This window comes from Tachysurus vachellii, chromosome 17 (genome assembly GCF_030014155.1).
Source record: "Tachysurus vachellii isolate PV-2020 chromosome 17, HZAU_Pvac_v1, whole genome shotgun sequence".
Classification (NCBI taxonomy): Eukaryota; Metazoa; Chordata; class Actinopteri; order Siluriformes; family Bagridae; genus Tachysurus; species Tachysurus vachellii.
The window spans coordinates 5325901-5351158 of NC_083476.1; the positions used below are offsets into that span (position 1 = coordinate 5325901).

The 25258-nt window shown below is 37.7% G+C and overlaps 1 protein-coding gene across 1 annotated transcript in view; it reads left to right on the top strand.

Annotated features, from left to right (window-relative positions):
- The first annotated feature begins 19205 nt into the window (after positions 1 to 19205).
- The window catches only part of si:ch211-196i2.1 (collagen alpha-1(I) chain), a 34698-nt gene continuing 28645 nt past the window's right edge, over positions 19206 to 25258 (top strand). Inside the window, exons 1-2 of the mRNA XM_060891575.1 lie at positions 19206 to 19325; positions 21696 to 22211. Of these exons, the coding sequence (XP_060747558.1) occupies positions 19230 to 19325; positions 21696 to 22211 (612 nt within the window). The 5' untranslated portion in view covers positions 19206 to 19229. The remainder of the gene's footprint in view (positions 19326 to 21695; positions 22212 to 25258) is intronic.

Genomic DNA, 25258 nt, shown 5'->3' on the forward strand with positions numbered 1-25258 from the left:
TGCAGTGGCAGAAAAGATAAACCAGGAGTTTTGTAACTAACGTTTGCAGTTTCTTGCTTGAAAACTTAATGAAAAGCCAGTGTGCTGCTCTGGCCTTCTGTTGTTCCCGCTTAAGTAGTTGTGTTCAGATTGCCTAGTACATTTCAGCACACTTTTTTTCAGATACTTGCAGACTTTATAACATCGTGCCCCAGAGGTCTGCTCAGTGCTCAAGCTGGTTTTCTCATCTGATGTAGAACACACTTCTTACAAGCACTGCTTTCATATATGACCTACGGTGACTTACAGTAAAGTTAAACGCAACCTCAGTGTAATATTGTTTCAAACAATAGTCAGTGATCATAACAGCTGGATGGTTTATTATGTGTGTAGATTTCAGGTGGGAGCACGGCAATGGAACATGCTGGACCGGTTCACCATTTTCTTCTTTCACTAGCAAAGCATTATGTTTTGTCATGTCTCGTGTTCATTTTTAGTAGACTTCAAGAGAATTTTATAGAGAGACATTGTAATCTTCAGACCTGTTCTAGTCACCCTGCAGGGCCATACAAAAGGTTATGGATAGTAAAGGTTTTGAGAAAAATACCCTTATGGAGTGTCATTTTTGATTGTCTAAGATAAAAGGACGTAATGATTTTCATCTGTTTATTTTCCATGAGGAAATGCCCTATGCAAATTGGTTTTATGAGCCTGACTCTTGGTGCAGTCTGTCCAGATGGTGTATGCTCTCAGTCCTGGTCCTTCTCTTGTGTGCGCTGAAGGAGAGAGGAAGCTCGGCTCTACATCTGACCCAGCACCCAGTAAAACGCACCTTGCATCCTCAGCTTCCTCTTACACACATCTGTTAAAGCACTAACACAGTTTGGTTTCTCAGAGACATAGAAATAGTTTGTAATTTTCCAACACTTGAGTTTCCTCTAAGGGATTCCGCACCCACATCCATACAATCATGTAAAATAATTGCTGGGATTTGGAGATGGAAACATTCATAGATCATCTTTGAACATTTGCTCTAGCTGTACAATTCTGGACTGCATAGTGGGTATCTTGGAACTTCATTATGCTTCACTCATGCTTACAGAAACCATTTGATTCTAGGTTTGCTATATGTTTATATAACATCTTTTTATCTGTCTTTGGAGATGTTGAGAGTTGGTCCAAATGTTAGGTGAATAGTCACATGGAGTTATATTCACCTGCATTTACACATTTAGAGCTATTTACCTGCTTAAGCTGATTTAATAAAATAACCCATCATGTAGCATTTTTTTTGTACTCCCACAATCACTTCATGTATGTGGGATATAAGTTATTTCATCATGCTATTAATGAACTATTTTGATTAATAATACGAATTTGTATAAAAACCTGGGCCAAATCTGATACGCAGAGCTCATGATCTCCAAACAGGAAGCAGCTGAAAGAAGATAAAAATACATAAAAAATTATTATAAACAAGAATAAAATAATGTTAATGTTTTTCATAATTTGCACTCTCCTCTCAAGAAAATTTGGCAATGGATAGATGTGACTAAGCACACATCTAATAGACTTACAGCTGCCTTTAAGTTTTGCTTGCAATTCCAGTGTCCTCTGCATAATACTGTTATTAAGATTAGTCATTAATAGTTAATCGTTTTACATTTCCTCCAATAATTTAATGATGTCTTTACTTGTCTGTTTATAATTGTTCAATTTTTCACACAGCTTTTTGTTGACAACGGTAGTTGTACGTTCGTGCTATTCATCATATTATTTGACAATAATGGTACATAATGGTTGAATGAGAGTGTGTGTGTGCCCTGCGATGGGTTGGCACTCCGTCCAGGGTGTATCCTGCCTTGATACCCGATGACGCCTGAGATAGGCACAGGCTCCCCGTGACCCGAGGTAGTTCGGATGAGAAAACGAGTGAGTGAGTGAGGGTACATACAGTAATGGTCTGACATAATGGAGGAAATTTCCACAATTATTTGAAAATAATGGAACAATATGTGTTATTGTGCATTATCAAAAGATGAGGTAGATATGAATTGTGGAAAACTAGGAAGTAGAGACAGAAAACAGGACACAAACAGAAGTCCTCTGTAAGACAACAAACACCCGTGACAGTGAAACGTATCTCTTAAAGGATTTGATTTAATATTACACTTGAGAGGGTGACAATCCATATTGCTAACTCTACCCTCTAGCGTAAGTCTAAGCTGGAAAGATTTTTGACAGCACAATGACATACAGAAACATTTCAAAGATGTCTGCCCTAAAATTACCATGTGATTACCTCTATTCTGCCCTACAATAATCCATGGAGTATTTGACCTAGAGCAGTTTCCATCAATGCAACTTTTTTTTAGTCAAATGTCCTAATAAGTTGTTTCTTTAACTCAGGCATGTATTGACTGGCTCTCCATCTATTCATCTTTACCTGTAGTGACTTATAGCAAAGATCCTTAAAGTGCTTAAAGGTTTACCAGCGAATTTGCTCAAGAAAGACATTTTAGAAGGGTTTTAATTATTAAAACAAATGACAAAGGCTAAAGGTGTTGTATTAGTTATGTGGAAGATTTGAAACTATTTTATACCCCAGCACCATTGGATTTTTTTAGGTTTACTTAATCCAAGCCTAATACTAAGCTGGTGTTTAAAAAAGAAAAAAAGTTATCATGGTATGGTAAAGCTTTCTTCAAAGAGACATGCATTGATGGAAATCTTGGAAGGACAAAAAATATATCTATATTTCATTCATATATTTTAATGTATTTTGCAAAGAGAGCTGTAGTATACAAAAGTGTAAGCATGTTCTATTGTTCTCTACAAAGTCATTCTTTTGCCATGAATATCCCATATTCACGTCTTTTCCTGTATTATGGATTTATTATTATTTATTATTTTGCCTTATTATTATTACTAATTATTTATTATTTAGCCTCTTCTTCCTTTCCGGGCCCCAAAGTGGGGATACATATCCCCACATAGCATTTTCCAGATGACGAGTACTTAAAAGAAATGTCTGTTGGTCTGTTAGATCATGCTTCAGCTTCAGGGCTGTCCAATGAGCCCAGTTTGAGCAGATATATAGGGGAAAAGCAATTATTTTAGCATATTGCTGACAAATAATATTCAGGTTGTTAACAGTAGACAGAAGGTGACAGTAAGAAAGGTATGTAACATATTAAGCCCATTTATTTCAGTATATATGACAGTATGAATAACAGTGTATATGAGAATACAGGATGTAAGTAAAACGTGTCACATTTTACACCGCATGTTAATCTGCATTAACTGTGCATTCAGCCTGTGTTAAAAGATTTAATCCATTAATTCTAAGGGCTGACAGCCTTTTTTCTTCTCACAACCTCCTTGATAGATAATTGTTGTAGCTGCTGGCTTTTCCTAGCCCATTAGAGAAACATGAGCCTGAGGAGAGAGACTGCCTCAGAATGAGGAAATGGAGCCCAGATGAAGGGGGCAGAGAGAGCGGAAAGCGATAATTCCTTATCACTGGAAATCAGTCATTTTATAGCAATGGAGAGGACAATATAAAGGACTGAGTGACTTGTTCACTACTGTGCTAGCTCCAACCTTCACAGCAAAAATGTAAAATAAACGTGGTGTATACCGTAAAGAACATGGTTTAGAAGAACATTGTGAGAACACAGTTTAGCACAGTTTATTTATTTTCTTCATAAACTTTAAAAAAAAAATTTATATTCATGAGGCAGATAGATACATTACATAGATTGGATTGAGTAAGATTTAAATTGGTTTAATTGCATATTGATTTACTTAAGAAAAGTACTGCTGTAAAAATAAGTAATGTTTATTTGTTTTGTTAGAATCACTCAAATATGGGTATCAGAGCAGTTTTATTAATACAGTCACAATGAGCACAATTCTTGGTATTGTGTGTGTCTATGCAGATAATATCATTTATGTTCTACCTGACGCCTGGTTCAGTTTTCTATAATATATTTTATATAACTGTCCAAAAGTAAAGTCATCATTCCTGTTCGACATGCTAGGTGAAAGTGCCAAAACAGGGACGTGTGTCAAGTATCAAGATGGAATCTGGCATTTGTCTCCGTACTCTGTGAAACTACAGTACATATGGTTTAATATGGCCTTTAATGATGTACACCTGCCTATCTCGGATCCTCCTAGATTTTGAACCATTGATCTTCAATGAGGCTGTTTCTGGGACCTGGAGGTCTTTCTTTCACAGCACATTAATCGTGCCAGGAAACTCTTTCTGCAACTGACATGCAACTGGTCTTCTTCTTCTTCTTCTTCTTCAAAGACCTGGTCCTTCAGAAGAAGTGTGGAGTAGAGCAAACAGATCCATGGAAGAGCTGTGTTGTAGCACAGGATTGTCTGCCTTAATCACCATATCAATTACAGTATGAAGTCATTGGGATTTAACCCAGCCCTTGAGGTTCTGTGCACAGTCAACATTGGTGTTCCTGTTAATCAACAGCCGCTCAACTTTTTTATCAGGCTGAGGTACCATTAACTGACCTGGAACTGAAAAAAACATGCTTTGTCTTGAGGTGTTAAGGATGTTGTTGATTATCTATAAAGAAAGCTGCTTAAATTTGTGTCTGTGTGAAATGTTACAGCAGATCATAACTATCTTTGCTTTTTTTTATTACAGTTAACAACGAAAAGCATGTATCAATATAAAGTGTCAACCAATTTCTAGGATCAATTTTGTGTCTGAAGTGAGATACAGCTTACACTGCAGTCCATTAACATAACACCCGAGTAGGCAAATACATTGTGAATTATTCTTCAGTACAACACATATGCAATCCATCACGAATGCCAGAGTCATTCAACACCTCCTATGAAAGAAGCAGGCCACATCTGGCAATACAATCTCTTTAGATAAGTATGGCTCTCCATCAGAGCGAGAGATTTGGAACTTAGAAAGGTTTTAGTCTTTTGATTATTTTGTTTTTAATTATATTCAAGGATTATGTACCATATCATACCAAGTTCTCTAGCCAGCAGTTCTCAGATCTAAACACCTCACCTTCCTGGGGTAGACAAGCAATTACGTATTAGGTTTCCATTCACATTTGCCTGGCAGGCAAGCTTCAACTACCACAGGAAGGAGAAAAACTACTAAGTGTTGATGTGCATAGTGAAAACTTGTACTTGCTCAGGGGAATAGATAATGAATTTATGATTTGTTCTCCAATACATTCAAATGCAAGTAAAATGTCTAATTCTTCAGGGGCTACTCAAGTCCAAGTCTCATCATAATCTTGTGTGGACACTACTGTAGCTTAGCAAATTTGCGGTAACTTGTGTTAGTGAGGACCCTGAAGTCAAGTGTGCGAGAGTGTGTTGGGTTTAATTTAATTCGATTTTTTAGCACAGGTACTTACCATTCAAATAAAAATCTAAACAAAGCTCAAAAAGGTTAACTTGTTCATTACCTGCTAGTTCTCAGTAACTCCTAGTCACAGCTTGTATTTGAACAGTTCGCTGTTGCCACAGTACTGTTTACTTTTTACTGTTTACTGTTTACTGTTTATATTTACAGGTAAAAAAAATGTAGTACAAGTCAAGATTTTTATCTTATATAAAAAGTCTCGCTTTATAATCCAAGACACTCATTATTTTACTGGTTAGCATATTTTTATTTTTTTAGTAATGTTTAGTGTCTGTTTTTTGACTCCTGTTCTATATGAGTTAGTATTTATTTTTGTTTAATGGTCACTGGTTTGAATCAGTTTTGTCTTTCTTCCAGTATTTATCTTGAGCTGCTGCTTTTGGCTTTTGATCTCAAAATTGTCTTTGGTCTCTTATTTATGACTTGCCTGCATGAAGGTCACTTTTATGGTTTTGGTTGACTCTTCTGTAGACTTCATTCTTTCCTCACCAGGGGTCAGTGATGGATTCCCCCTTCCTACACAATAAGCCGTTTTGGGGATTATTTACGAAAGTCTCCTTAAATCCTGTGACTTCAGAATGTAAACAGAATGCTCAAGCTTTGTTTAACTTGTTGATCAGGCTTAAACACACGTGAGTGATCACATCAGTATGACATTGGCATTAATGGGGGTGTGTTTGTGGCTTATTGCTCATTTAAAGATGTTAAAGTGCAATGAGGTTTAAAAGACCCAGAAGAAATGCTGCAATCGATGCAGTAATTACTAACAGGATACACCAGAGTCCAAAACAGTCCCCATCTGTGTGAAATTGTTCTGGCTTAATGACCAATTTGTCTGCAAAGCCTTTTCTCAGGGTACAATCCATCTCATGGCAGACAGATGCAGAAGAAGAATAGCTAATGCTTTATTTCAGAGTGAACAAACCAGTAGATGTCCAAACTATGTTCTAACAATATATATATATATATATATATATATATATATATATATATATATATATATATATATATATATATATATTTCACACACTCACTGGCCACTTTATTAACTGCTCGTTAACGCAAATTTCTAATCAGCCAATCACATGGCAGCAACTCAATGCATTTAGGCATGTAGACATGGTCAACACGATATGCTGCAGTTCAAACCGAGCGTCAGAATGGGGAAGAAAGGTGATTTAAGTGACTTGGAACGTGGCATGGTTGTTGGTGCCAGACGGGCTGGTCTGAGTATTTTAGAAACTGCTGATCTACTGGGATTTTCACGCACAACCATCTCTAGGGTTTACAGAGAATGGTCCGAAAAAGAGAAAATATCCAGTGAGCAGCAGTTCTGTGGGCGCAAATGCCTTGTTGATGCCAGAGGTCAGAGGAGAATGGCCAGAGTACTAACTGAGTATTGTTGCTGACCATGTCCATCCCTTTATGACCACAGTGTACCCATCTTCTGATGGCTACTTTCAGCAGGATAATGCGCCATGTCATAAATCGCGAATCATCTCAGACTGGTTTCTTGAACATGACAGTGGATTCACTGTACTCAAATGGCCTCCACAGTCACCAGATCTCAATCCAATAGAGCACCTTTGGGATGTGGTGGAACGGGAGATTCGCATCATGGATGTGCAGCCGACAACTGCAGCAACTGCGTGATGCTATCATGTCAATATGGACCAAAATCTCTGAGGAATGTTTCCAGTACCTTGTTGAATCTATGCCACGAAGGGTTAAGGCAGTTCTGAAGTTCTATATGCCCTGCGATGGGTTGGCACTCCGTTCAGGGTGTATCCTGCCTTGATGCCCGATGAAGCCTGAGATAGGTACAGGCTCCCCGTGACCCGAGGTAGGTCGGATAAGCTGTAGAAAATGAGTGAGTGAGATAGTATATATAATATATATTTATTTTTTTTAAATATAAAAATAAGTCTAAAACAAGTCTAAATACAAATGTCAATTATTCTATATTAGTCCAAGTCAATAAAGAAAAAAGCCTTATAGCGATACCACCACTGGCAAAGAAATTTCACATTTGTCTTATCTTATGTTAGCTAATATTTTTTAGGCTAGTTAGATTTCCTGGCAATCAAAACATGTAACTGGGCAGCACATTGGAGTGCTCACTTACACAGTGGTCTGGTTAATGGCTTTATGTTCTTCTCCACTTCTGTATTTACTTTGCTAACATCTGTTGGGAAGGAAAATGTTTATTTTTTTTTTAAGTACAGTCACAGTAACCTTCTGGCTAGAATGCTTAAGAAATGACATATTAAGATTCTACTAATGGAGTTTAATCTCAGATTACATCATTTAATTTTAGCGCTGATGAGTCTAGGTGTTTACAGACACCATGTGCGGAGATGTTACCTTTTCTATTTTTACAAGTGTATTAAGTTGCAATGTTTTGTTTTTATTCATGCTTTACTGAACCTCAGTGCAAAGTGTGCATATGCACAGAGAAAGGCTGCTTGCAGACATGATGTGTTTGCAAGGAATGTTCTGTTTGGCATAGAACATGCTCTCCCAGGCTGCTGCACAGGACCTCTCAAAGAATGCTTGACTAATAAATAAAATCCAACAAAAGTCCTGCAGTTCCTTTTCTGTTGCTTTGTACGACCTCAGTGTCACAAAGAAACGACTTTGAGCTTGAGCGGGTTTGTTTTGAAACATTGACTGACCCAGGACTTGCCCTCAGGTTGGAGAAAAGGTGTTTAAATACACACACACACACACACACACACACACACACACACACCTTCACTAAAGAACTATAGGTGTCTGGTTTGTGTTGTTTATGTTGTCAGTTTTGTGTCTGTTTTGTTTCAGAGTAAAACAGAGCACATCAATCTGTTTCTTTCTGTAATAAGACCTTGTCTAGACAGATGTGGTTTTAAAACTGTTCTTATATGCTGTAACTGCTATAACATTGTAAAATTGGGAGCAATCTCACATGCATGAATTTGGTGTATTCCAAGCTTTCTAAAGCCACAAAAGCAAATGCAAGTCTACTTTGTTAGGAAAATCTGTATTCTAGTTCATTCATGTCATTGTCCTGTTATGTAGCAGCATCATGGTGCATAAAAGCATGCAGTTTCAAATAAAGTTTACCTCAATCAAGAATGTGGAAAAAAGCGATCTCAGTGACACAGACCCTCGCACAGTTGTTGGTGCCGGATGGACTGGTTTGAGTATTTCAGAAAATGCTGATTTTATGCACAACAGTGTCTAAAGACTGGGTGGCGATTATGCAGACAGAAATGGTTTGTTTGCGTGAGAGGACAGAGCAGAAGGATCAGGCTGGTTCAAGCTAGGAGAAAGGCGATGGAAATGCAAATAAGCACTTTTTATAACTGTGGAATATAAACAGAAAATCATCTTTGAATGGAAAACCTTAATGTGGATGGTCTAAAACAGCAGAAGATTATATGGGGTACCATCTACTGTAATCCAGGGGGCTTCACTGGGTACAGGCCCACAAAACGGTTGAAGAGTGATAAAATACCAGGTGATACTCTATAAAGTGTTGTGTGTGTGTGTGTGTGTGTGTGTGTGGAAATTCACTGAGTGCAAACCATGTTCATGTTCTGCTGTTCTCAGTTAACCTGTTTCATTTCCCCCCTTCCTTTCAGTCACATGCTAGTGACAGGCTATAATTGATTTACTTGGTTCTGGGCCAGAGTGGCTTTCTATTTAAGGCTACCATGTGCATATTTGGTCCTTTTTCTTTCAAGGTCCCTTGAGATTTGACAGTAATTCAGAGAAAAGTGAGCATTTTCCTCCCAACGCTCTACACTGCCTGCTTTAAAACACATAACAGGTTGCTTTATTTTTAGTAGGTACTAATCAGTGTGTGTCTTGTGTAAAGTAATCCATCCGAAAGAAAAGAAAAACACGCCTAAGTGTGAATGTAAATGATGTGTACATGTAAATGGTGCCTGTCGTAATCAGAACCTTCTCTCATGCTGGAATTTTCTACTAATCGATTCTAAGCAGCATGACGTGAGAAAGGAACTGCCTGGCCCACCATGGTGAGAAACCTTGCTCCCATTTGTCAGGCTTGGCAGGTGTGTTTTTTGCACTTGCTGTGCTGCTTATGCAAAGTTTCTTTCTCTATGCTGGATTAAATGCAGCTTTCTTGACAGCACCTAGGAGGTCACAACAGTTTATTTATCACCTTCACTACCATGCTGGCCTGCTTTCCATCTCATATACACTCTAGCATAAACTATTGTGTCTGGATATTAAACGAGTGAAAGGTCTAATTCAGTGGCTGGTCCTGTGGAGTATGATTTTAGAAATATAGCTTAACCTTTAATGAGGGTTCTGATCCCCATTTCTGTTTTTTATTAAAAGCGATTTCCTGCAAGGCATTACACAAACTCCCCATCATGCTGTCAGGTCCTGTGCATCACAAATGAATTGTAAGGGGCCCGCATGGAACAGACCTCACCGTTTAATCTACCAACGTTTATAGGCTCTAATCTTTCATCTGCACCTGAGCTTACTCTGAAAACAGATGTTGCCAGCATTTATTATACTGATGTGTTAACTTGTGATTTAAGCTACCTCAGGCAAAGATTCAGGAAGAGTCATCATGCTTTGCCATGTTTCCTGGAATGATCACTTATATCTGCTCTCTCTCTCTCTCTCTCTCTCTCTCTCTCTCTCTCTTTCTCTCTCTGTAGATGGCATCAATCTACTGGATCAGCTGTGGCAGGTGGCCAACAGCAGTAATGCCTCTGTAGCACTGGAAGATCAGGGATGTCCAGTGCTGCATGTGGGACAGTACTCCACTCTCTCCTTACCCTTACACCAGGTTTTTGGCCACAGGTAATTACTAAACTTTAGTAACCCTTTAGTAACTTTAGTAACCTTTTACTTACTAAAGATCCTTTACAGTATTTATTGCTTTTTATTTATTTATTTATTTATTTATTTATTTATTTATTTATTACACATTTTGTGTTTCCAGATTTGGTGATGAGTTCAGCCTTCTGCTCCAGCTACGCAGTTCTCAGAATGAAGACCGTAGCCTCTTTACATTCCTCTGCCCAGATGGTCACATCATCCTTCAGATCCGCATCAGCGCACACTATTTCACCTTTATCAGTACACAGCAGCGCCATTACGAGTCAGTCTAAGCTTGTTCACATACATGAGCACTCTCTAGTCGGATGAAACCTGCAAAAAAGGTTTTCAAGGAAAGATAGAGAAGTAGGCAGTGGTTGTAAAGCTATTATTCTAGTACATTTCAGTACAAGGTATCAAGATACAAAAGTCGACATTGCAAGTGAATTAGTACTTAGTAACAAATGTGGTTACTTGGTCTGATTCCAAAACGAGTGTAAAATGATATAAGGTGCACATGTGAATGTGGCAACTTCACAAAGAGCATGATAATTATGTGGGTTAGAATTAATATATTATTACAAAATAATTCACAGATCTTTAAAGTCAGACCCCACACAGCAAGCATGTTGATTATCTGATCATGGAAATTGTAGTTGGCTGAAACTACAGAACTTATGCCTAAAATAAAGGATTCAAATTGTGAAGTCATTTGACATGAATGTTTCTTTCATTTATCACGGAAGTCTATTAATATCCTCCATGTGTTTCTAGCATATTCTGTTTGCTATATAAATATTTCTTTAATATTTCAGATCGAGAAAGCTGTTTATTTAATACATGATGGTCACATGATGTAGTTTTTAGTTATGTCTGGTTTATTTTAGGTTTCCCGTGGCTGTGTTGTCTGATGGAAATTGGCATCGAGTGGCAGTGAGTGTGTCAACTGGCCGGCTTGTGTTGTATGTGGACTGCACCCTGGTGGAAAGTGTAGACTGGGCATACAAGGAGGGTCTGGAAGTCACCACTGACGGGCTTATCATCGTTGGAGGAATTATTGAGGGCTTTGAAATACCATTTGAGGTAAAACTACTTAGTTATTTTAAATGATTAGACTTCTTCAGTTCCAAATGTGATCAAACTGTAATCATTTACAACAAACTCAATGTAAAAAGGTGTCTTTGAAACACTTGATAGCTGACTGAAAGTGGGTCATGTAATCCTACTTTTCTGCACCACACAATTCACAAGGCCATCCCCAAACTTTTGTTACTACAGACTTGTAGCTACCTAATCCCCAATGTGTTTATGGGGAATGAATTATTAATACCAGTGGTATGTGTGCCATAAGGGGGATCAGGAACATCTGTGGTCTCACTTATCTGACAACGTGATGCATTTTCCATCACGCAATCTCCCAGGAAGACCCAAGACAACATACATAGATAACTACAAATTGTTCACACGATTAGGTCTATAGTTTAATTGTCTTGTTTTGCCAAATAGAACATAGAAAATAGAACATGTTTTGCAAAATAGAACATGCAGCTTTGACTAGCTATTATATGAACCATATCATATCTAAAATATAGACCTCTTCCACCTGAGAGCCCTGGTACCTTAATAAGGAGCTTAATATGTAAATCAGGTTCATTCAGTATGTATCCACACATGCTGCATACCTAAAAACAATGGGAAGAAACTCTATTAACATTATTTACACTCTATTAAGTCTAGAAAGACTATTTTCACTTAAATAAAGCAGAATTCCAACACCAAGCAGTTAAATCAACAGACTTAGTAAACTTAGTAAACATGTTGTATGTAGGAAATGTGACAACTGTAATCATCCATTAACACAAACACAATCTTAGATGCATCAGAAACCTGAGATTCCAAAGCTACTGTATCAAGATTATCAGTGTGTGAACAAGATTTACAGAATTAGAAGGAAAAAAACACAAAACAACTGAGCAGCCATGACATTAAAGTTGCTCTTACCTTTGGTGTTTCAGGACTATAAATCCTATTTATAATGTGCTGGGATGTGGGCTGTGGTAGTTCAGTGGTTAAGGCGTTGGACTACTGATCAGAAGATCATGGGTTTGATTCCCAGGTCCACCAATCTGGGTCTCTGAGCAAGGCCCTTAACCTTCAATTGCTCAGTTGTATAAAAATGTAAGTCACTCTGGATAAGGTTGTCTGCTAAATGCTGTAAATGTAAACATTCCAAGAGAAAAACCCAGTCTCCTGCTTATTGTCTCTGTTACTTGCTGTGTCTGTGAGAGACTTACAAATCCAAGAAGTCCATTGGCCATCATTCATTGATCATTCCTGACGACTAACTTTACTGCCTTACTGTTGAATTATGATTCAAAGTATGGGGAACCCAGCCGATGTCTTGCAATCGCTGTTGGAACAAAACAAAGTTTAAAGCCCTTTTAAATGTCATGGACCTTTAAATTCACTAAGCCAACTTTCTACAGGATTTTCTCACGTTATTTTGCTTTTTAAGCGCTGAAAACGCACGAAACGGAAAACAACTGGTCAAGTTTGTCTTTTTACTGTAGGTAGTGGTGGGTAGATTCCAAAACAAATAGTTATATTTGGATAAAATGAACAATTATAGCGACATATAAATCAATTAAATTAAGTGTTATAGTTCGGTAGCTGATAAAACTGTAATATTTTGTCAGGCGGAATTTTATTTTTAAATTTTTGCTGTGTTCCATCTTGCCTTACTCTGATCTGTTAATATATATATATATATATATATATATATATATATATATATATATATATATATATATATATATATATATATATATCATGTGTTACCTTTATTTTGGTACCAGAATTATTGAATTACACCCTGAGAAACCACAGATATTACAGATGAATGCCAATATGTGCCATCATCGCACACAGGAGAATCTGCCTAGACATCTCTCTACAACAACCTCTCTCTAATGTCTCTTATACACGATAGATAAATCAGTCTTGAAAAGGTTAATGGTGAGATGTTGTAAAATAGATTTCTGGAGTTTTCAGGCTTTGTTATCAATGATTCCATAGGGATATTCTCTCTGGAATTGGAAAATTCTGTCAGGCGGATTTTGTTTTTTTTGGGTTGTTCCAGCTTCTCTTACTCTGAACTGGTACTATATATACGTATTTTATCACTTCTGTAGCAATCTTACATGTATACATGAATACAGAATTATTCAAATACTCCTTGTAGTTTTTGAGAAATACTCTTTTGAAATAGGTGAAGAGTGAAGTGTAGAGAGATAATCACACGTCCACTTAAAAACAGAGCTCTAGAGTTTCCCTGAAGTGATCTTACAGACCTCAAGTTCAAAAGTTATAATAAGATTTATACACTCAATGGTCAATGTATTGCATGTGGACCATTGATAATCACATCCATATGTGCTCAACATGGCTTGTAACATGGCTGTGGCGATGTGCCCATTCCAGCACAAGAGCATTAGTGAGCATTAATTAACTAGTTGTGAGCTGAGTGGCATTTTGCTCATGTCTGATATAGATACGTTTCCTAATCGAGAATTCCAGTAATACATTAAAAGCAGCCGGCTTGTATAGAACTTTGGATAGATTTTATTGGAACCTCCACTACCATTATGGACTAATGGTTGAATGCTACATTTGAATGATGGATGAAATGATTTAATGATATTTAGTGAAAGAGATTTGGACAGCTGCAGCAAAGGTAAACGTAGGGTAATGAGAGTTAATACTGCATGAAGTCTAGGTAGTGCCTGTTACAATGATCTCATTTAGTGCATTATCTTGGCTTGTCACACTTTTACACATTGAACTCACTGGCAGAAAGAAGGCAATACTGTAACATTAGAACCAATATTTTCATGACTTTTCATTTGTGTATGTATGTTTTATATGCCTAGGGTGATCTGAAACAGGTGATATTCATAATGGGGGAGCCAGATGCAGCCAGAGATCAGTGTGAACTGTCTTTACCACAATGTGATGGATCTGCTCAGAAACCCAGATACTTCCCAGACATTCAAGTTCCAGAAGTAAGTTAGCTACACAGTTTTTCCTTCATCCATAAAGGAAAACGTTTCCTTGACAGATCCTGCAGGATCCTGGTCATGGTTACACCTCTACTCTTCAGAGATGCTCTATTTGCATTGCACCTTAAACATCCATAATTTGCCCTAGCAACTGAAAACAGTAACACAACATGCTATATATGATCCATCAATTTAAAAAAATTGCAGTCATCTAATTTGGACAGATATGATTAGGATGGAGTGTAAGGAACTTAGAGGAAAACCTGCTTTTTTCATCATCCCAGCAGCTCATATTCAAGCCACTGGCAACACAACTTTTATGCACCACTTTATGTCTGATCACGTTACTGTCTTTTGCTTATTTCAGGAACTTTTGCTGTCCTCAAATGACTTGGAGGATTTACTGGACGGTTCTGACCCAGAGAACGGGGGCTTGAGCCACATGGCAGCGAGTGTAAGGATTGATTTTCCTCTATCCCATCAGTGCAAACGGACCACTGGTTTATGCACGTTATCCAAAACCTTTAGGAGAGACAGGTTGAAAAAGGTCTTGTGCTTTGCCCCATTCTAATCTCCTCAAACACAACACAGAACACATATTTATTAACAATAGGTGATGATTCATCATGTGTTAATTAGTCTTGTGTTATAAGCTTTAAATAAACAGGACAGGGCCTGTAGAATTTACTTTGCTATCAGAAAACTATTATACAAGTACACGGTTACCTGTTGGTACAACAAGGCCAGGAGCCTTAAAGCAATGCAACATGTTTAACAAGAAATTCTTTACAAAGAAATTTGTCCACAATTGCCGCTTGTTTGTTTAATTGCCTAATGCTCAAATAACTAAATTCAAAGTCACTGAAGTGATCTTTTTTATTTGCATTTGTTTCTGCATTTTGAGCTTCACGTGATAAGTTCTATCAAGCACATTATACAGTGGTTTTTAAAAACAGATCAAATTTTTCTTAGTAAGTTATAAGTACAGCACACATGTAGTCACAGTAAGCTGTATGTACAATACATATGTAATCAGTGCTGTCTTTGATCCAACTCCATGTTCTGTAGAGGTGGTTTATTCTAAACGCAGAGCCAAGTAAAATAAATGTGAGGCATGTGAGCTGTGTACTTGTGTGTAAGTCCCTCACCCACCATCTGGTTCTAATTAAGCAATGTCAAAGTTTCTGGCCTCAGGAGATTGAAGTACTTCAAATTTCACCTAATATTTTTGTGCAAACCTTTTTTTAGACTCTTGTGTCTTAACCCTTTGAATTTTGACGGCTTTTGTTGTTGTGGCAGGCTTTCGTGGCCACAGCACTTTCAGCCACTTGTTTCCTTTATACTGTACAAGCTCCCAGTGGAGCAGCCATGCCCCACACTGCTACAATCACAAACTGCCTTCCATTTTACATCGGAAGGTTAAAGGTAAATACTTAAATACATTTTTTTCCCCAAACACCAGAGTGGGGCCCATTCTTGAGTGAGGCCTAGTTCCCAAGGCTCTGTTTAATTGGTATATTAGAGCACACAAATAATTCTTAATAATGGCTCTAAAACCTAAACTGAATACAAATTATGCTAAACCTTTTCATAACTGTTCACATTAGACTTGGGCAAAGGCCATCCATAAAAAACAGTGCAATATCCTAAAAATACTTGTAAGTTTATAAATGGTTTCAAATATTTCCCTGCCACACTTGGTCACACTTTGCTCCATTACCTTCACTAGACCTGTGCTTTTGGGAGAATGTTGTAGTCAGTACACAACACTGGGCAACAGTTCTTTAAGGTCTGGATCAGGACATCTCTTTGAACTCGCTAGCACCTCACCTTTTGGGGAGCATCATCTTGGAAATCATCTTGTCTCAGTTACCAATTTGACAGGTTCATAATAAAGAATGATTTTTAAGTAATTATTGTATTGCAATATTGTACATTGTATTTAAGCAGATAAGCTATTTAAGACTGAATAACTTGGCATACTTTGCGGTGAAAGTGGCTCTCCTATAGACTTTGTCCTATCAGTGTGGCTCACATGAAAAAAATAGTGAAGACCACTGCTCTAGGGGTAAGTCACTGTCAAGAACAGCAGCTGATAGCTTTGTAAGTTTCTTTTGTAAAGAAAATATCTAAGAACTAAGAAACAAGTTGAAAATTGACTCTTAGAGAGCACAGTATTAAAATGCAGTATACACTTTTTGGTTTGCTTTATTTGCACAGAATAATCTGAAAAAGCAACAGGTACATAATGAAGTGTGAGACTACTGTATGGTTCTTTTTTAAATTTTTAGATAACTGTTCCCTGTTACCTGGTTTATATAAAGCATTGCATTTAAAAGATTCTGGAAAGTTACTGATCTATTCCTTTGCTGACACTCATCTCACCCCTCATCACCGAGGACAAAGGTCAAGCTTTCTGATCTGACCATGTGCTTCGATCCCTGTCCTCATGAAATAATTTACTGACACTCATTCCTGAAGATCAGAGGGCAAACTAGATGAGACACCAGTCTACACTTGTTAACACCTGGACAGTTCAAAAAATTCCATGTGTGAAACCCACAGGGAAAGCGAGAAAATCCTGGTGGTCATGGTAGTAGTAACAGTATCTCAGGATCATGGATAGTGCTGTGAAGCACCAACTCTACTCACTGAATCACAATGAACCCAAAGATTTTATTGCATATATGCATTGCATATGGTGCTGCAGGTAGTATTTGTGCCAGCCATAGTCACATTTTTTTCATATGAGAAAAAAGTTATTATTGGCACTGCTTAGAGTATAAGGAGCAAGTTAAGGCATAACTCTCCCAAACATCTTATGTGAAGAAGTTTAAATATCACTCTAAGCATCATTATACAGAATGCTGTGCCATCTAGGACAGCTACAATTAGCTATATAGCCTGGAGTCAGTTATGAGGAATTGTGCTGATTGTGAAAGTGTTTTTCCGAAAACCTCTGGAGTCGAGCTGATGTTTAATGGTAGCTATGTACTGTATGTGCAGAAGAATACAAATACCAGCAAGGATAATCTCTAAAATGACCTCGGAAATGGTGATATATTTAATCCAGGGTTATAAGTGCGTTAGTTGTAGTGTCAGGACAAAGCAAATGAAACCCACTAATGATCAGTAATGCACTATTAAAAACACAGTTTCAGTTTGCTCCACTCAGTCTGCTCATCATCTGGTAATCAATGCTTTTGGCCTCAAAGCTAAAACACCTATAATTAACCTTTCTGAAGCAGTGATTTACTACAGGTGACTTAAAGTAACTATAAAATGTCGATGGAAAGTGTTTGGAACATGCATGTAGAGATTTGTCAGGACTTTACTCTCTTACATTATCTCTCTCTTTTTTTACCCTCTGTCTTCCTTTCACTCCGAGCGTGTTTAAAAATTCGAAGGTGCTTAAAAGATTATTGATTACATTTTTAAAACTTATCTAAAATACTTTGGCAGGTCTGAAAGCAATTATTTTTCTTGCAATTGTAAATTAGAGTTATTTTAATTTTATTCTCTATTCATTGTCCAAAACTGAGGTTGTGTACAGTATATCCTATTTACTCTGGCAACACTTCCAGTAGAAGTGCTGTTGTGGTTTCTGTGGTAATCCTTACTGTTGTAGCCAAAGGCCTAGATGATTTTCTAATGTGCTGTAGGTCTCATGGCTCTGTAACTCTGGGGTCTCTGAAGTCTTATAAATCAACCATTTAAATTTTCCTATTGTTGTCTATACCTAATAAATCTCTTCCTTACACTGTCTAAATATTTCCCCAGTGGACCCTGAAAGGTTCTTTCAAACAAAGCCATAAACTTTATAACAAAAAGGATATTTAGAAAAGAATTAGAATCTGTACACTTGGTGGTCTAGTGATGAAATTATCCAACCCAGATTTGTTAGCGTTAATTCAATTTGTTCACTTGACAAAATGTAATTTCCCGGACAAATTAGCACTTATTTACTATGTAAATTAATAACGTAAAGCTTTTTAAATGCTGTCGGCATCAGACATGCAATTATTACATTTTGCTAGTAATCACATGTAAAGGATGCTTTTTGGTCTCCATTCCTGAAGTAGTGTCTCATTTCAAGGTGACAACATTCTTATTCATACTAATATGTTGTGCTTTTTTTTAAAAACCAAGTTCTCTGACAAGTTAATTTTGCACTTTTGCAGACCTTCAGTACTCTACAGCTTGTGAATGTCAGATTATGTGCTTTGTTTAATCCTTTATTGAATATTGATTGCACCAAAACCAAACGTTAAGTAAGAGTTATTTTGAGAAATACATTTTTGTTTTCCTGTATTCTTCTAAGCAATTTCTTGCTGTAACCTCATCTTACCTCTCTTAGCATTATTGGAGCCAAAGGTCAAGGGTGAGGAACTGACCATGTGCTATACTACTTGCCTCCTTGACCTCGATCTAGCTCTCAAGTTTGCTTTGCTTGCTGTTGAAGTAGAAACTTTGGTCCACCTGTTCATCTCAGGGTACCATTCTCACACTAATAACTCAAAAAGTAAAAGCGATTTAATAGCCTAAAAAAAAAACAAAATAAGAACAAACATCAGACAGTACTGTGTTGAAATGAAATGCTCACTATAGGCATATTTTGAATACGAGTCATAAGATAAGAACATGACCGTCTTTATGATTATGTAGAAATACACATTATCCAGCTGAGATTAGAAGCTTCAAGCCGAGATAGATCTTCAGGTTAAATAAGGCGTGTGTGTGTGTGTGTGTGTGTGTGTGCCTGACCGTGTGTGTGTGTGTGTTAGGAGGGTGAATGATACCTCAGTGGGTGTGAGAATGTGCACTTTGTGAGTGAAACTCATCTCACCTCCTCAGTGTATGTTCTGTTGTGGATCATGATGTGACAGCACAGTGTGAGCTTCACTGGTTTGTGGTATGAATTTGTAGACATGAGGATTTGGCTGTGCCTGATAGGATGGATTCTGCTGGACCCACAGGGTCAGGGACATGCAAGACTCCAAGGTCAGAGGAATTGGTTGCTAAAGGTATGTTTCTTCAGGATAATTTGGATATTTATGTATTGCACTGTGGATCTATTAAGTATGCATGTCAGTATTCTTACAAGATGAAAGTATTTTTCAATACCAGGATGCTTAGGTTTTATGTATATAAACAGTGAGAGGCGGTCACAGTGATTTTAGTTTATTGGAAAACCTACAAATCCAATGTGGGACTTTTATAGCTTTTGTCATGTGACAAAACTCCAGATTGTATTTAGCCAGCATGCATTTCTGCCATGACAAACAAGTCTATGAATTTCCTTGACATAGACCACTAATAGATGAAGAATGACAGATCTTCTCTGACACTGTAACTGAACTTGCACGGTTTCTGTTTTATTCTTGCTTTTCTTTTTTTTCCAAAATTCAATTCCTTGTGTATTTTGCATTAGTCAGCTTGCAAGACACTGCCAGTTAAATGTCAGCAATTAAAAATACCACTGTCTGTAAGGTGGATTTATTAAACTTGGCACTTTTCAAGTCAGAACAGCCTTTTTTTTGTATGTGTACCTGTGTAGGAACTGTGAAAGACTTGCTGTGTGAAGCTCATACAAAGCTTGTTATCTGATTTGCGGCTTAAAGTTTACCGCAGGACCGCCTTTGACTTGCCCTGAACATATATTATCTTCCTGATACATGCTCAGTAAAAGCTTCTTGGTATGTCATTTTTAGCCTGCAGGCCTTTTTCCACTCCTTTGTTTTTCCAGAAATCCGTCTTACAGCATTCTGACTTATCATTTGGATGTCATCAAGTTAATCCTCTGAGATTTGGCATATTTTATACAAAGACAACTATCGATACACAAAACGGTCATTTTTGACTGTGATTAAGAGATCAAGTTTTATATCTGGGCATTTCTTCTATTATATACAAATTTTCCAAGTATGTTTGACCATTTTTAAACTGTTAATATTTATATTATTTCTACTACATAGCAGGTGTAATAAGAATTGGGAAAGTATTTTGCCCCCTGGTGGACGGTTACGGAATTACAGAATATGGTTAGCTATGGGTGAATGGTCTGCTTTTGGGCTTCCCTGGCAAACCAGCAGAAGGATTTCAGGTCCACTGTCCCCTTTGAGATAAGCTGGCCAAAAGCCCAATGCTGGCCTTTGGAGATCAAGTGATAGCTTATCAGACTACATTCAGGACTGAGCTTCCTGTGGAGCACATCAATGCTTCTGCTCAAGCTTAGCTTTATTCATCTTGCTGAACTGTACCAGAATTCTCCATTTCAGAATAGCAGAACAAACAGCTTGAAAAATTCATGTTCTAATGAATTAGTTCCCTGGCATTGAGCTGCATTCTCTCAGCATGGCAACATGTTATATTAGTGACCAGATCCCAAGCACATTCACTCAGCCACAAAATTAAATCCACACATGGAAATATAGCCACAAGACAAAAATCATTTCTCTTTTGCCTGTTTTGCTGATCACAGACTAGTGCATGTGTTTAAGTGGAGACTCTGCTGTTTTGTATTTCCTGTGCTTTATTTCAAAACAAGGCAGTGGAACATCTGTCTCACAGGTTCCCAACTCCTGCTGAGCTACACATCCAAAATCAGGGTTTTCTTGTACACCCAGGCCAAGGCCTTCACCTCCGGTGTGTGTGTGTAGATCTTTAAGATGGTGTATATGAGTAATGGGAAAACTTGCTGCTTTAGAGGACAGTAATCTATCTTTACATTTATTGATGTTTCTAGCAATACATACCAACGTCTTCATGGTTACTGTAGCTTTAGTTCACCAGTTTGCCCTGGGCAAATTCTTTTTGTGTGCACATAAGTCATCCAAAGATGAATAAAGCAACAATCCATCAACCCCATTGATATTATGCAGTCACTGACGGGCCAAAAAAATAAATACAGTTTTGTTACATAATGAAAAAATACTGCAATAAAATGATTCATTTCTAATTCACGTTCACAAGATACTTATTATATATTTTTATTTGGATTCGTGTACTTCAACTGTTTTTAGCTATATAACGTATGTTGTACCATCAACAACATTAAGCGTAACTACAGTTGAACTCGTGATTTGTCTGAGGTGGGATCAGAAACTCCATGATGAGTCTGAACATCTAATAACATTTAAAGTGAAATTGTTGACAGTAAATACGGCTATAGCAAATCATGCGCTTAATTTTTCTTAAAAGTCAATGCTATGATTATATATACTGAGTTTTTATCACGGTGTAAATAGTGTCTCTGTAGTCTATGGGCCTTAGATACTCACTCACTCACTCATTTTCTACCGCTTATCCGAGGGCCTTAGATATAAATTACTAAAATTTTTATTCTCATTCTGTTCACCTCCTGTGTGTGTGTGTGTTTGTGTGTGTGTGTGTAGGGTGTGAGAAGACGTGGCCTCACCCGTGGAGATGGCACACATCCTACAGGTGTAAAGCGACCCGGCTCCATTAGCCGCGGGGACGTCTTTGAGGTGGACGAGTACACTGACCTGATCGATCCCAACACCCTGTCAAAAAATGCCGGCTTACCCCACAAGATCCACCCACCACTTGCTAAAGGCAGCAAGGAAGCAAAGCCAGACTCTACCTCAAAACTTCTAGATGAGAATATCACCACTGAGAAAAGCACTCCTGACAAAGGGATTCCTAAAAAGCCTGTCTATAACACCATTTTTGACGTGGACGATCCTTCCATTTTGAAAAAAACTGGAGAAAACTCAAGCTCCACTGGCCCTGATTCCAATCTGTTACAGGAAGGAGAGGAGAGAGTGACATCAACTGTCCCGAATGTGGTTCTCACAGATAGGACAGGTGGCCTGGTGCGAGGCTCAGATGGGAAGATGTATCACTTTCGTCAAGGCCCTCCAGGGCCAATGGGGCCACCTGGGGAGCCAGTGAGTACTTATTACTTATTTCTTCATTTGTTCTCATCTGATCAGACGTAGTGCCAACCTCAATAAACAACTGTAATTAGGAAGTGTAGCACACAACGTACAGTAGCACACAATACATACCGCACCCATATCCCATTCCATTTATGTACTTAACACTCATTTTTCACTAAAATGGCAGATACAGTATATAATACAGATTTCACAATATATATCATGCCATTATGACTTGCATGCTACAGTATTTAGGCAGCAGATTTTAGATCCTCAACTGAATGTGACCTGTATGTGAAATAATTCAATTCAATGTGAACCAAATATTATCAGACCTGTTTAGATGCTCAGGGAAAAAAATGTGACATAATTGCAACCAGTATTTTATCTATTGGCTTAAATTTGTTCAAATGCACCTGCGTTTAATACAGCACTATTTTTTTTTTAAATACTTAATTTAATGTCCATTTCATTTGTGGATCTAATCAAGATTTACTGAATGTGTACTGTACTGAGTATTGTCAAGATGTGTACTGAAACACACTAATGTCTATGGCAGCATGACTGTCAGAGAAAGCATACCATTTAAATCTATTATCTATGTGTTTTGTATGTAGAAAATGTGTACAAAGGGGATTGCTGGCAACCTAGGTAACTTGCCTTTGCTTGTACAATTGATAGCATGTGGATTTATATATCTGGCACTCAGCCAGATTTAAATTGTTTGTGATCTTTCACTGATTTATATATTTAAACTCATGCACATGTACTGAGTCCATAAACAAGGTAATTACACTCAGGTATGTGAGCAGGGGCAGTGTGTCTGGATTCCGTCTGACAAGTTGTACCTACATCAATAACGAGGTTTAACTTGTTCAGCTCCCAATAGCTTGCCAAAGTCTCTTTGACTTCAACTTTAAGCATTTTTTTATTTTTTAAAGCAAACAAAAACAAATTCGGTATTCCTTGCAAGCCGGGGATCCACAAAAAATGCAGAGTGACATCAACATTCTCTATAGTCTGGAAGTAATAAAGTTGGTCTGCAATTCAGGTTGATGGAAATCATTATACCCTTAAAGCCCTTAGCTAACAAAACCAATCTTACATCACAAATCACAAGTACATCATCTGCATCTGTTTTCAGTCAGCCAAGGAAACATAGTGTGTAGTGTAAGACAGACGGTTCGCAGACGTTTTCAGATCTTTTTTTGTTGTCGATTGATTTAAAATCATTTTAACCACGATCCCAGGCTGACGTATGCCGAAATGGCACGCATCAGTGGATTATACAGTTTAAAGCGAGAAGATGGTTAGCTGCAAATTCTGTTTACTCATCAACAAAGCATCCAGAGACGGCAAGACGTGATCCGAGGGTCCAAATGTAATATCTATCTAATCTGTAATGCCTTACTGGGTCAATGCCTTCCAGAATAATCTGTTTGTTTAGATATTAAATTATGTTCTCATCCATCACTTTACCCTTATCATTTTTTAATACTTCGCACGTATCAGGAATTAACACTGAACATCTTTATCAGAACTGTACCGCTCCGTTTAACTAGAAACAGGACAGAAAAGACTCCAGGTCAAATCACTCAGATTATCTTCTTTAAGAGAGGAAGGAGCAGCAGAAGAAGTACCAGATGCAGCAGCATGAGGAGATACCAGACCAGGCTCCAGGGTCACAGAGCTGTTGGAGCTTTTTTGTAGTCCTCACGCAGCCCTGAGTCAGACATGAAAGAACACAGATGACAAGATGCACCGCTGATGGCAAGTAAAAGTTAGCAGCAGGGAAAGAGACAGTAATTAAAACTCTGTTTTGTGTTTATCAGTGAAAACCCCAGACAGAACGTCAACTCCTGCCTTGATGTGACATAACTGGAGTTACCACTGTGTTTTAGGGTACAGCCAGAGGTCATACAGTGTATTACATACCACTGAGCCCGTCTTTCCCTTTGTATATCTGAATTTGGCCAAACAGTAAAGTAATTAACTAAAGAAAATAATTCACAGTTTTTCAAGTCACCCAGAATTAGCAGTCCATATACAACATTAAAGAGAGCCTTGTGTGTTATTTAGAAAGCTGGTGTACAAGCCTAAACACATAATGTGTGCACAATGCATGCAGCAACATGCTCTTTCATGCACTCTTTCAGCACAGATAAAGTGTGAAATGGAAAATTGATTGCAGGCTGATTACAGTTTCCTTTTCATGTACTAAACTCTCAATTAGTGTTTTTGAACACCTCTCAAAACCAGGTCTAATTTAGCACTTTTCATTAGCAGTTTCTAGGTCTTATACATTATATGAAAAAATATATTTTTATGATAAAATGTGTAATAGTAGATAGACCATTTTAGGATCATGACGAGGTGCGAGATTTACAGCAAATATGACTTTTAATCGTTCTTGTTAATTCGCCTGTTTTCGTTTGACAAACGGTGATGGCACACCACCCAGGAACACATCCATCAGATTGAATTTCTACGTTAGACACAATTTTGTACCATATGGAATTTTCCAACTCTTAATGTTGCACAAGAAAAAAAGAATACAAAATATTTTTTATACATATCAGTCTTTAGTAAAAAATTAAAAATTAAAGAATTCTAGCACAGCAATGTAAATTTGTTCACAAAAATTCACAAAATCCTGTAAATTTTAGTAATAATAGTTCTGAAAGTAAGTTAGCTTTTCTCTATAACAGCTCGAGAGAGAAAAAAAGGCCACTTTGCGATCCGAGTACCGGTACTTCCGGTACCGGGTCTCAAAATGGCCTTTTTTCCCCATAGACTCCCATTATAAACTTTGGAGGTTTATAACTCGGCAAGCTTTCGAACTATATACACCAAACTCGGCCAGCTCCTTTAGGGTGATACTCTGAACAAACTTTTAAGTTGGTGTACCGACTGGCCTTCCGGTTGGGCCGCAGCCCCGCCCCAATATATGCAAAATAAAAAAACTTTTTACAACATGGACATTTGACATATCAAAACGCTCAGAACAATGAGGGGAACTTCCTCATGTGTATTCAGAATACGTCACATGCTCGTCT